Source organism: Heteronotia binoei, chromosome 7 (genome assembly GCF_032191835.1).
Source record: "Heteronotia binoei isolate CCM8104 ecotype False Entrance Well chromosome 7, APGP_CSIRO_Hbin_v1, whole genome shotgun sequence".
In the NCBI taxonomy this organism is placed as follows: domain Eukaryota; kingdom Metazoa; phylum Chordata; class Lepidosauria; order Squamata; family Gekkonidae; genus Heteronotia; species Heteronotia binoei.
Genome location: NC_083229.1, coordinates 102968412 through 102982640, shown reverse-complemented (window position 1 = coordinate 102982640; position 14229 = coordinate 102968412). Strand labels below are relative to the sequence as shown.

Sequence of the window (14229 nt, the reverse complement as noted above, 5' to 3'; positions counted from 1 at the left end):
CAGTGTCCCCCCCTCCATCCCCAGCTGGGTGAGTTTCAGCAAAAAAAAAAAAAGTCTTGCCAAGAAGAGAGAATTCAGCTGAGATGACAGCCAGAAAATTAGGACTGTCCTAGTTGAATCTCAAAATGACATTCCTCAAGCACAAGGGCGGGGCCAGATCTGGGAGGGGGGCAGAGGGGGTGCTTGCCCCGGGTGCCACCGGGGCGGGTCACCAAATTGGGTATGGAGTCCATTCTATTCTATGGGCCCATAAGGTAGAATGGGCCAATAAGGGGGTACCATTTTTTAATCCCCCCCTCAAAAAACATGTAGATCTGGTCCTGTGCAAGGGACACAGTTTATGTAAACATGATCTCTACATGTAGTCAGTTATTAAGTTGCAGTCCTATGCACATTTACACAGGGGTAAGTGCTACTGACAACAGGATTTACTTCTGAGTATACATTCATGACTGAAACTCTTTTTCCACAAAAGGCATGGTCTTGATCCTACATCAATGCCCAGTATATTGAAGAGATGTGTGTGTCAGTTTGTACAGGAAGTGACAATGCAGATCATAACTAGCTAATTTTGTGCTTGAGGCAAGAATATAACATTGCGCCTTCTATTCTTTCATAGTAATTATTGTGGTTAAAGGTAAATACATATACAACAAGAGTATAATCACAAGTTTTTTAGTCACTATATAAACATTTCTGCACCCCACTGCTTTATGTGCCTTTGCCCTGGTTCCAGCTCTTTGGCTCAGTGTTTTGCCTTGGGAATTGCTTCAATTCTGTATCTGGTTACATAGACCCTGATGTTAATGGAGCTGCACCATCTGCCACACAGAGAAAGAGTATAGGTAATGTTTTGATTTTTAGAAAACTGGTGACAAAAATATAATTTACAGCTATGTCTGTTTAGGGTAACGTTTAAAAGAACTATGGAAATTCAAAAACCACGTATTTATTATAAATAATTCATATATAATATTTATTTATTATACTGGACAACAGGATTTACTTCTGAGTACACATTCATGAACGAAACTATCTTCCACGAGAGGCATGGTCTTGATCCCACGTTATAAAAACCACATATTATAAATAATTCAGACATCAGTTTTTTTAGAAATAGAAATTTATGTATAAAAAATTTGTCTACGGTTTCCCGATATGGATTCCAAATTCTGAAGCGGAGAGGCTGGCGAATCACTTGATTCTTGCTTTATTACGGTTTTGGAGCTTGGCGTGACACCCGGGCCATTATGATCCACCCGCTAGCCAGCCGGCAAATCCTGTCATCACCAATAAATTTCAATCTAGGACGTGCGCCCTCTGGCGGCCGGGGGGGAGGTGCGGCGGAGAAGCTCACGGCTCCTGGGTTTTAAACAGGCCAGGCTTCAAGCGGAGGTTCGTATGGAGGCGGGGCCGGGTTGCGTGCTGAGACCGCCTTCCCTGTTGAGTCAGAGGCGCGTTGCGAGCCGCCTGGAAGCGTTTGTAACAAACAGGAGCCCGGAGAGCGAAGCGAGGCGGGCGTTCTGATTAGCGCGCTGGGACAAAGTGAAAGAATCCTGGGAGGCTGAACGTTCCAAAGAAAGTTACATTCCAGGGCCGGAGCAGCAGCAACGAGTCGCTTGCCCGGGGGGCGTTTTCTCACGGAGGCGGCGGATCTTCCCAGCCCTTGTGGACCGAGGGCGAAGAAGAAGCAGAGGCGCAGGACCCGGGGGGGCGCGTTAAACTGGGGGCCGAGAAAATGAATCGGAGTTTTAATAAATCTCAGAGTCTGCGGTATTTTGGTTATAGCGCGGTGGAAGTCAAAAGTAAGGTAAGGCAACCGGTTTACAATCGGGATGATGCAGTCCTTCTTCGCCCTCCTCTCCCCCCCCCTTCATCTTTCCCCCACCTCCCCTTAATGCCTTTCTCAAATGAATGGGAAGACCCTCGCTCCTTCCCTGCTCTTTCCCCCTCCTGATGGTTACTAGTCTTTTTTAAGAAACAGATTTTTTTTTAAAGTTTTGTATCCAAGGTAGCAAACATTCTACCCCCGACTTTAAAATAAAACACCCTTGTCTGTTTTCATTTAAAGTGCGGGCTTCCCCGGCCCAGAGTCTGTTTTCTTTTCCTTCGGCTGCCATGGGAATCCCATAGCAACATGCACCGAGACCCCTTAGGTCGTTTGCTGTGTCTAGGAGGGTGCGGGGGGTGCGGGGGTGTTTGGAGGTTGTTTTTCGAACTGGGCATCTCCCCCCCCCTCAAAAAAAAAATCCCTCTTCTTTGTTTTCTGTGGTATTTGTTGGACTATTCACTCTCTGGATCCGATTCCGGACGGCGATCGCGGCGCGTTTCTCGCTTTGTGGGGTTCTTCCCAACAAAAGGCTGCTGGTTTTCGAGCGGCCCTGGGGAGGGGGGAAGGTGGAGGGTCTCCTTAGGCTGCCTCGGATCGGGCTTAATCTCGAGGGGCAGCCGATGAGGGAAGCAAGGAGGGATGTGGCAGCCCCCCCCTCCCCCCCGGGGAGCCCAAGCCGCCCACTCCGCGTTTCGGCTTAAACTTGATCGCCCCTTGCGTAGGAGTGCCTGCAGAATAAGCAAAATCTTCGGCAGGCTGGCTGTGCTCCTACCGTCTCCCATTGTTTTCCTAGCGGAGGAGTGCAGAAGTTTTTGTGGGAAAGGATCTGTGTGTGTGTGTGTGTGTAAACTCGGGAAGGCAACTAGGATACCAAGAAAGAACTAAGAATATTCGTTCGGTGTTTTTCCTCCCTCCCTCCGTCCTCCTCCTCCTCTCTTTCTTCCAGGGGGAGAAATTGGATTCAGTGCGCGAGCGGCTCCTTGTAGCTGAGCCCTGCTGCTGCGAGGAGTCAGTCCCATCTGGGCCCTTTGAAAGTCTCAGGCAATCGTCGCCTGGCGCTTTTCACGCTGCCTGGCACGGACGGCTCTTGCTCTCTAATCTTGTTGCAACTTGTCGGGTTTTGTGTTTCTCCCTCCTCCGGAGCGCCTGATTAGCTCCCCAGTGCGACTCTCCTGCGGCGTCTTTGTTGGAAGGGGGAGCTCTGCTTGGAGGGAGGCCTCGTGAAAAGCGGCCCCCCCAACTTTCTGCGCCTTCAGAGAAGACTCTGAGGAGAGCATCCCGGCCTCTTGAGGCATGTGTCTACTCGCCCCCGCCCCCCTCCGGCTTTGGAAGGGCCCTCTAGGGAACGCGGGCCTTGGGCGAAGCTGCCTGTCTTTCCCTGGGACCCGGCCTGGCCAGTGACAGCCTGTGTCCTAGGAGGGAGACATCAATTACATGCAGCTTAAGTATAGCCTTGGAACTCAGCCGCCTGTTTCTAAGTGCTTCCGGTTTCCAGACAAATCAAAGGGGGTGGGGAGCAATGGAACACCAGTCCTGATGGAGCTCACTAAGGTTCCATCTTAACTCATGAGCCTGTTTCTAGCAACGCCAGCCAAATGCCTTCTGGGAATCATCCTCCTCAAGGCAGGAGGGCTCCCTTGTTCCCTCTGTCTGTTCTTCTGAGGCGCATTGGTGGTGTAATGGCTGGGATTAGGAAGACCCAGGTCCAAATCCTCACTCTCCCATGGAAGCTTGCTGGGTGACCTTGGGCCAGTCACATACTAGTAGTTTAGCCTACCCCGCAGGGTTATTGGGAGGACAAATTGTAGCAGAGGAGTAGGAGTCCAGTAGCACCTTTAAGAATGTAAGCTTTCGTATAAGCAGGGGTGGAATTCTAACAGGAGCTCCTTTGCATGTTAGGCCACACACCCCTGATGTAGCCAATCCTCCAAAAGCTTACAAAAAGAGCCTTGTAAGCTCTTGGAGGATTGGCTACATCAGGGGTGTGCGGCCTAATATGCAAAGGAGCTCCTGCTAGAATTCCACCCCTGGCATGCATACTTCATCAGACAATAGAATGGGGTACAGTGAGCAGAGCTACATGTAGCTGGTGGGCAGTAGTTTAGAATGCAAAGCACTGTAAATTGATTTGGGTTCCCATTGAGGAGAAAGATGAGTTATAAATGAAGTCCAGTGTAAGTCAATGTGATATAATGGTGGCAGTCCTCTGTGGGTCTCTGTTAATTTGGGTAACATTCTTAATATCTTTCTTGGTTGGCTGTTTGAAAACATGGACAGTAAATATATATCCATGGCTGTAATAGAAATAGAGATTTGTACTTATTTATGTGTTTGGTACGCTGTTCATGTAAACAGATTTGGTTTCGGAGGTCTCTAGAGGCAGCTATATTATATGTTCTCTATTAGAGGTTAGGTGGTTCTCCTGTTTGGAAAATGCTGGTTTAAGCAAAATGATGGGAAATAGCTGACTTGGTATTTTTCCTTGGTATTCAGACTACTCTTGTGTTTAATAATACAGTATGTTTTTTCTCTTTGCAGCCTTTCTGTACATTTAGAAAACTGACCTCTAAGACACAATGCAAGTTCTGAGTACAAAAGGGAGTATAAAGGCCATGCATCAGAAGTGTGTGCTGTATTAAGCACCCGTAAAATAATTGTCTAGAGAAAGGAATTGAACTGTGTACATAAATACACAGCTAGTTCATCCTGAACACCATATTGCCTGACTGGCTCACTGGGATTCATACAGACAGTCTTATATGTATGAGCATGATGGTTAGTGGTTTGGCTTGGTTGCAGCACTCTGTCTCTGATGAGAAACTTAGGGTTGGGAGTGATTAAACCAAGTCGCCAGCATTCAGCTTCTAGATCCTTGTAGAACTGATTTCACAGTAATGGTGACCTTGGTAGCATTCCATAAGTGTACACTCTTCAAAAGTATTTGTTTGATCAAGCACCAGATGTGGTGGTTAGCAGTCATTGGAGCTACTATGATGCACAGTTGTGAAAGGGAAGATTGGGTGGGGGTGCTGCAGATTATATAGGGGGCACTGCCCCTGTTGGCCCCCCTCCCCACTGGCTGTGGCCCCGCCTGCCCAGCTTCTGAGATCTGACGAGATTGGGCTAGCCTTGGCCATCCAGGTTAGGGCTTTGTGATTGCTACCTCTGATTATAATTAGTAAGTACTGTAGTAGCATACTGCACGTAGTAGTAAGTATGGACAGGGTCTCTGGAGAGGCAGCATAGGAATTTTTAAGTACCGTTTATCCGTCAAGGGCTGTAATGGTAATATTGGGGCCTACCAAAAACGGTGCCGTCCTAATGATGGTGTCTACTCAGTTGATGAGGAAAGAGTGCTGCTGATGCTATTTCTTTCTCACCGATGATATGAGATTGTGACACTGAATCTGTGTTATTTACCTGGAAGGCTGGGCAGCAGCAGTTACAGGAAAAAGTTGTTCTGATCAAGAGCAACATACTTCTGGGCAATTAACTCCACTCAACTACATTCCTAGTAAATGGACCCCAGATTATGATGATTAGTATGTCCTGTTGACTGTCTTTCTCCAGACTGAGGCAATGTTCCATACTGGTGTCTTGGGAAATACATTTGAATTAAGGGGGCTGCCTGTAGGAACGAGGCTGTGGCAAAGAATGTGTTGGAAATTCTTAGTGTATCTTCCCCACTGGCCCACTTGGATGTAGGGAGCTACCATGAACGGTGGTGGTTTGGAAGATTATGAGAGGTCTGGAGGCATCCCTGCCTTTGTACCCAAAACTATCTGTGTGTGAATCCAAGGTGCTAACTTCACTGCGTTGGACTTAAAAAAGGCTAGAATGTGCAAGCATCAGGTCATTTCCGACGGATGGGGTGACATCACATCAGGACATTTTCTTGGCAGACTTTTTGTTATGGGGTGGTTTGCCATTGCCTTCTCCAGTCATCTGCGCTTTACCCCCAGCAAGCTGAGTACTCATTTTACCAACCTTGGAAGGATAGAAGGTTGAGTCAACCTTGAGCTGGCTACCTGAACCCAGCTTCCTCCGGGATCGAACTCAGGTCATGAACAGAGCTTGGGCTGCAGTTCTGCAGCTTGCCACTCTGCACCATGGGGCTCCTTAGCACCTTTCAAAGTAAAGCCTCTTCTGCTGGGTATACCTGCCTACTATTGGATGGTGGCAGCACGGCTTCAGTAGTTCACACTAGTATAAGTGTTACACACAAGTCACTGCTTTTATATATAGCTGATCGTGATAAGCACTTTCTTCCTCTTTAGTGGAAAACCTTATCAGCAGTTCCTGCCTGATCATGCAACATGAGTATTAACCCAGATGAAGAGTGTTTTTTACTATGATCTGATTCACAGATGTATCCAGTGGTTGTTAGCAGCAAACTGTTGTGAAATGGTTCTCCTGAAAGGATAGCATTCAAAACTACACAACATGAAAGTTGTTATTATTATGTTGTATTGGTTTTTCAGCATTCCATATTCAAGCCTTCTGTTGTTCCAGACATCAAGTGAAAATGCATGTGTGAATCAGACCTGTGTCTTTCTCTAAACTATAAGTGATTAGCAGTGCAATCCTAATGTCACTTTTTTGGGAGTAAGACCCATTGAATAAACTGTAGTAGAATTCAAAGTAGACCTTCTTAGGATTGCTCTCTAAAGCAAGTGTTTGGAGAAAAAGAGTAGCCACTGGAATCACTTACTCAGTTGGGAAAATACACTGTCATTAAATACAGGCTCTTTTAATTTGTTTTATTTATACTTATTGCAATATTTCAAGGCCTTTAGTAGTAGTCAAAAACTTCACACTTTTCAGTGTAAATCGTTTGACTTGGGTTTAAGGTTTCCAGAATTCTTATCCTCTGAAGTTTTGTGGGCTGTAATTTACCTAAAACAGCCTGTAAAATACCTAAATTCTGATAAGATGATACCCATTAAGTTGTATGAGAGTATTGCAACTTGAGTTAGTCAGGAGGTGGAACTGTAGATTTAGAGCACGTATATCTGTTTGAAAATATAGCTCAATAATAATTGCTCTAACATACTTGGAGTTCTATCTATGAAATGTCTGGATATTGTACTTCTAATGATAGTACTTACAATGTGTTGTGTTTGTTAGATTATAGAGATAGCTTTCAAAGTATGGGTCAGGCACCCTTAAAGACTCATTCATACCAGCTAAGAGGGACAAAAATTGGGTGACAAAATACAGTGTTTGCATCCCATATTCCTTCTAGTCAAAGTAACTTGACTGCATGTACCACTAACAGAGGGTTGGAGGGTGAGAGATTATAAGGGCCTATGGTCCTGACACACCTCTTTCCTAAAAGCTGATAAGTCATAAATAAATATTTGTTAGCCAAAGTATGTTTATTTGGGGAGGGGAATAATTGTTTTCTGTTTTCTGGGGAAGGGAGTTGTGTTAACAGTCACTATTGTGTGCCACAGTCATTACTGTGTATGATCTATATCCTTTTCTTCCCTGGCCCCTCTCAGCCTGTCATTCAAACTAGCACTGATCAGCCTGGCAAAGGCAACCATGCTCTATGGAAGATCCCTCAGTGTAACTCTCTAGTTTGTTATTTTTAATCTACGGGTTGTTCTGGCAAATTAAGTAGGGCTCTGTTGTTTTGCTCTGTATGTCTCAAAAATTCCCTATTTATAAGCAAGGGTCTCAGCCTCTTCTTGCAACTATAAATCCTCTTGATTATAAATCCTTTACAGATGGCCTGGGGGGGAGGCATCTTGGAGTTGCAGTTTGCATGTGTTTTCCTTGCTTGGTAGCCATGTTTGCTTGCCATAGACAAGTAGCTGTTGACAACATGGTCTTGGCCAGGCTGGACTATTCTAGAGCAGAAGGAGGCAGGTTCAAATACCATCTGGACGGTGATTCTCCTGGCAAATGTTCTTCCAGTCATCTGTTGTCTTAAAAGAAAAAAAAAAGATTGACTCATTTCTCTGTTGTAAGCGCCAACTTGTCAAAGCCTGTTTGAGAACTAGAAAGTTGAGATCAAGAACTGATGTTTTTCTTTGCTTATCCTCCAGTGCTTGAACCTGTAAGAAGAGGTAGGAGTGGGTGTAGCCTGCCCTCTTGGGCCTTGAGGGGCAATGGGCGTTGGGATCTCAGTGTTCCTGTTGGCTTTTGAAAGGAAATGACAGGCCTCGGAAGGGTGAGATGATAGAATTCCATGGTTGAGACTGTGCATGTCAACCAAAGGTGTTTGAGAGGGGAGGGAAGAAGACATTCAAAATGCATAAATAAATAGTAGTTTTAAGCTTTTTGTGTGTGTGTGTTTCAACATGATTAGGGTTACCATATTTTGAAAAGCAAAAAAGAGGACGTATTTCTCGACTGACGACTTCACTATGACAAAAATCATTTTACTTACTATTTAAGCTGTGGTAATTGTTATTAACTAAGAATGAGGCTTTTTTTTAGCGGGAACACACAGGAACGCTGTTTCAGTTGACTTGGCATAAAAAAAGTGCTGACTAGGAATATTCCTAACCTAGTTCCTAACCTTCCAACCCCAAAAGAAGGCATTTTTCAGCTTCTTTTTTTTTAAAGAGCCATCTTCTTAAAGGCTCAAGCAATGGAGGATGCAAAAAAATAAAAAGAGGACTTGTCCTCCAAAGAGAGGATATCTGGAAACTCTAGATATGGAAATAAATACTGTTTTATGTTTGGAACCCCATAATCTGCAGTTTGAAGGAAGTTTGGATCAGTTTGTTGAGGTGCTTGCTAGAACTGTGTCTGGGTTAAGCGTTCTCACATTCAGTGCTATAGATCTCTTGGGTTCTTAGTTGAAAAGTCATCTGAGCAAGCTTTTATTCAGTAGAGCTAGAATGCCTGTGGAATGGAGCACACCCTTTGGTGGTGTCCTAATGTGCACTCCTGCATTTGCTTTGCATCAAGAAACCTGATAGTGAGAAATGCTTTTGATATGTAACAGCTAAATTGAAAACCTGAATGTACTGGAAAGCCTTACTTTGACCATCCTTATTCAGAAGATGCAAGTGCCTTCTCCCCAGCCCTGGGAAAGCATGTTTGTTCAGAATTGATGGAGTCAGTTGTGTTCACGCTGCGTGAATTCCAATCCGTTCCCAGGGTCCGGAGCTACTGATCCTCGTTGGCTGTTTGCCTGTTGCTTTTCAGTGTCCTGAGCTCCAATCTTGTTTGACTAATATGCATCAAAAGAAAGAGGGATGGCCATTGCATGCTCTTTCTCTCTATGACCACGCAGCAGAATTTAGAAGTTTTAAAGTGCAAAAATAAACAGGAATATAGGAATAGCTCTGTTTACTTGAAATAAGTGAAAAACATCCTAAGGATTCTTCAGCTCTGGAAAATCTCAGAGATCCATGAGTGTTTTGGAGGGGAAACCTGGTTAGTTTAAGGCACATCAGCAAAAAGCTTGAACTCTCACAGAATACATCCAACTTTACTACTTAAGAAGAAACATGAGACACCACATAGTGACTAGCTGTGGGGGAAAGAGTGCTTCATTTTTAAATGCACAGATGGTCACACTAATAGCAGTTCCCTAGGGATGTTTTGGATTGGGAAAACAGCACAGCGAGGAGACTTAAGCCCCCTCTTCCATGCATGCTACAGTCTTGATCATAATTGGTCTCGTGCACAGCTGTGAATTGTGTGTTCCAAGCATGGCGCTTCAGATGCTCTGTTGTTTGGGCCCAGGGAGGACACAAAGAAAATGTAATATAATGTTAGGCCCAGGGGAATAATTTTTAATTGATACCTGCAGTATATTTTCACTTAAACATGTATAATGCACTGAAATCCTTCCAAGTATTTTGCTTATTAGTGCACCTAATAAATAATCTGTTGTAATACAGAATGGCACAGCATTTCAGTCAAGGAATTTCTGTGCTGCTTGCTAAAGATAAATCTTAAATAGATTGAGTGTAGCTCTTCCTTTGTCTTTTATATTTATTTTAAGAAAAGTGTCTGCCCCCCCTTCAAGCTTGTAAAGTCTTCAGATAAACAGGTAACGCTAATGGCAAAGGTATCAAACTTATTTGTTGTGAGGGCTGGATCTGACATAAACGGGACTTTGTTGGGCTGGGGCATTTGTGCCATAAAATGTAATGCTTGGTAATGGAGATATAAATTTTATAAAGGACACAGACAAACTCAATTAATTATATTATTTTTACTCAAAATACAAACATGTTTAAAATATTAACACTCTTGCGTTATTTCGTTTATTTAACAGGCTTTGATAACTGACACCACTTGTTCTGAATTATTGCATCAAAATCTGGAGTTGGTGTCTGTGCTGCAGCAGTCTTGAGTATGCTGTTTAGCTGTGTATCTGTAAACTGAAAACCTAGTTTGGATTTCTTGACAATTATTATGGAAAAGGGCTGTTCATAGATGTCCCAGACAGAATTTAAAAGCAAAAGCTAGAGGTAATTTGGACCCCAAAACCAGTTAAATTTGCTAATGCCAACTTCAGAAATCTTTTCCTTCAGTACAGCATCATACTGCTCCCCCTCCTACCTGTGATTTGTGGCATCCTTTCATTGGTAGGTGGGGAGCCGTGTGACTCACTATGTGTAATCTGCCTTGAGTATGCCTCCGACCTTAGAGAAACTTTTCCTGTCCGTCCCATCTGCCCTTCCTGGCAGAAGTAATTCCAGGGGTCCTCTTTCCTTTCTGAAAATAGAAGATGAGATTGGATTTGTACCTCGCCCTTCACTCAGAGTCTCAGAGTGGCTTACATTCTCCTTTCCCTTCTTCTCCCCACAACAGACACCCTGTGAAGTAGTTGAGGCTGAGGGAGCTCCCAGAGAATTGCTCTTGAGAGAACAGCTCTGAGAGATCTGTGACTAACCCAAGGTCACCAGCAGCTGCATATGGAGGAGTGAGGAATCAAACCTGGTTTTCCAGATGAGAGTCTGCTGTCCATAACCCCTACACCAAATTGACTCTTTCCCAGGTCAGCACTAGATCAGAAATTTTCTTCTCTGCAACCCTGGAAGGATTTTTATGTGTGAAACAGGGTTTCTTCGCCACTTAGAGAGGTCCACCCCAAAATGTACACATCTAATATAAACTCTCCAAGGAACTGGAACCACCACCCTTAACACTTGCTCAATCCACCACAAAAATCAGGAACCTTCTATAGATTCACCAGCCACCTGTCAATGACCAAAACTTCACAAGCAGCCCTTTTCTCTAACCACCTCTATGAGATTCATTCACACCAATCCACTCTCCTCCAAAGCTCAAGTCTGCTCCCACTGGCTGCTCCTGTCCTTGCACTTCAGTCCCACTTAGAGACCTGACCTCTTTACATGCATCAAGTCAGGCATGATACCCCATGGTGCTGAGGTTTGAGCATGGAGGTTAATAGCTGGGAGACCCAGGTCCATAAGCTCCACTCTGCCATGGGTGTTACTGGGTGACTTAGGGCCAGTCACTCTCTCAGCATAATATGCCCCGTATAGTTGTTGTGAGAACAGAAACATAGATGGAAAGAATGATACTTATAAATTGCTTTGGGTCCCCATTTGGGAAGAAAAGCAAGGTAAAGATGCCTAGAAAACAACAATGATGCAACAGAATCTTATTAAGTTTTTTAAGTTGGCTCAAGACCAATACTCCCTTTAAACCGTGAAGTCTTGTGAGCAAGAATTCTATTTTGTGAGCTACTGGCATTAAAGTTGTGAGCTACTGCATGAATTAGTTTGCTCTGGGGCTGTCAGTCCGTTATACCCCACCCCCTGATACATTCCATCATCCCCATTTCTACACTTCCCCTAACACCCATTTCCATCAGCAGCTCTCCACCACCACCACCTTCACACATAGTGACTTTCTCCCTCCTCTCTTCCTTCCCTCCTCCCAAAGAGCCACTTCCCCAGCAGTGCAGCAAAAAAAGCAAGAGAGGCGGGTAGAGGAGAAGGAGGAGGTGGTGGTGACTGTACCGAAGGAGGCAGCTTCTGCTGCTGAAATGAAGGGAGAGGCCCAGCATCAGGGCCGAATCTGCCACTAGACAAACTAGGCAATTGCCTAGTGTGCCGGCCTTCTGGAGGCACCGAATTGGGTGCTCCCCTTGTAACTCAGTGATGTTATCAGTGCGGGGGGCACCAGAAGTTATCCTTGCCTAGTCTAGGGCTGGCCCTTCACAACACACATGTAGACTGATGGGGAGGTGGTGGGGAGGCACCTCTGACAGGAGGAGGAGAGGGGGCAGTGGCTGCACATGAATAGTTTGGCCCAACTGAGAGTGGCCCATGCTTCTCTTCTGTTCTCGCGAGCCAGATGAGAGACCTGGATGGGTCTGTTCTGCTCCCTGGCTGTATGACTGACACCCTTGCTTTATGAGCAGATAATGCATTTTAAGCATACACTCTAACTGTACTCCAGGGGTAGGATCAACTGCCAAAAAATGCAGCATCTACCTGTGAAGATGCTGATGTGATGGCAGATGGGGGGGGGCAAGTGCCCTTTGATAGATGGGCTTGAAGTGTGCCAAGTGGATTCACCTTAAATTTGCCTGGTGGCTTGTTGGAAAGTTGTTGTTGTTTTAAAGAAATGTTCATACAAACACTGCTGGCTTTTGCCAAAGCAGGTCTCTGTTTTGATTCTTCCCCTTCAAAAATCTGGAGCCTTTTCAAAAGAAATAATTATTAGGTATACTTGATAAAATCTGCCCTTTTAAGTAAAGATCTTGTGACAGATATCCTTTAAGCATATTTAGGTGCAACAGAATATTGCCACATCCCTGCTGGTTTTGCTGGTGTTTGATTTAGTAAGTTCTTTGGTATATTGGGATATTCCTGAGGATCTGAAATGTGAAGAGAGAAAGCTCAAACTTTTTACAGCCCCCTTCCTAAAGCAGAATTGTAAAGAAGGGTGGTTCTGCAGGGCCTGGCAATCTATGTGGTGATGGCCCACCTGAAAGACCCAAGACATGACCTCTCTTTTAAAGGGACTACATGTTTACCATGTAATCTTATGGGATTCTGTCCCTGGCTAATTCTACAGATGACTTCATGTGGAATAGAACAATAGTGAGAGAGAGCTGTTTTCAGCATTCTCTAGATTGCTGTGATTTTTGGTATCTGATGTTGTTGTAGAAGGCACGGGGGGAGGGGGGGGGACACGAGGGGAAATGCCATAGCTTGAATTTCTCTTATCCCGTGTGAAAGGCAACCAGTCTCTTATGCAGTTCTGCTTTATGAACAACAGCTACTAGATGGGGCAACGCTGAAACAGCTTTTGGGTTGTCTTGCTTGCTAGTATATTGTGAATCTGCTGAAAGAAGTTGCTATTTTTAAATTTCATTTTGAAAACTTGGTCGAAGTGCCGTTTGAAGTATCAGTTCTTTTCCAGCTCCTATAACTTCTTTGCAGACACATTTCCAGTAGTCATTCCTGAACCTTTACCTTTTCGAAAAGAGGCCAGGTATTACAAATGCCCACCCTGTTACCTTTAGAATTCCATTTAAGTCCTAAACCAGGTGGACCCTTACACTCACTTTTAAACTTGGTGTACAGTTGGAGGTAAATTGAATGACAACAAGGTTAACAGTATTGGCATGCTACTCTAAATGTTTTCCCTCCACAAATAAAGAGGTACCTTCTATTTTGTGTAAATATTTCATAGTGGATGCTATCAGAAATATGAAACCATTGGCTAGCAGAAGGACTTAAAATAAGTCTTTGTCATACTCAGTTCAATGTTATTTTTCTGTATAAATTATGAAAATCAAATCTCTTCAACACTAAAAAAAAGTTGCTTGTGGTTAGCATCAAAACCATCTGTGATAGCATTCAGGTTAAATATATAAAGGAGTAGTTTGTTCTTTTATTTTTATACTTTTGCTGCTTGTCTTGAATAATTTCAGTCAGGGCTTGTTTTGAGCAGGAACGCACAGGAACACTGTTCCAGCTGGCTTGGCATCAGGGGGTGTGGCCTAATATACAAATGAGTTCCTGCTGGACTTTTCCTACAAAAAAGGCCCCCTGATTTCAGTTTATAACTTGAGTTGTTGTGGATTGGTTGTCTTGGTTGTAAATGGCTGCAGAAACAGCTGTGTGCAGCTTTGAAGGGTTACAATTTCTCCTGGGAGCAGTGCTAATCATATACTAAAACTGACCAATCCATAATTTCCCTCAATTTGGCTGCTATGAAATGCCTAATTCAGTATTTAGTAACCACACCTGCAACAAGACTGATGCAATCTTTGGCTGAAGCGATTACACCGTACTTGTACAGGTTTTCTGACTTTTGACTGATCAGTCTCTCTTTGCTTCAGGACGTAGGAAGTAGTTCTCGGTGTTCCGGAAGAAATCACCAGCATGCTTACCCGGGAACACTGTAGTGCTAGGGCAGGGGGAGTGCTTCACCCGTTACTC

General features: G+C 44.3%; 1 protein-coding gene across 1 annotated transcript in view; it reads left to right on the top strand.

The window, feature by feature from the left end:
- Window positions 1-1399: 1399 nt before the first annotated feature.
- PARD6G (par-6 family cell polarity regulator gamma) overlaps window positions 1400-14229 on the top strand; it is a 101712-nt gene continuing 88882 nt past the window's right edge. Inside the window, exon 1 of the mRNA XM_060244122.1 lies at window positions 1400-1810. Coding sequence (XP_060100105.1) covers window positions 1739-1810 — 72 coding nt within the window. The 5' untranslated portion in view covers window positions 1400-1738. The remainder of the gene's footprint in view (window positions 1811-14229) is intronic.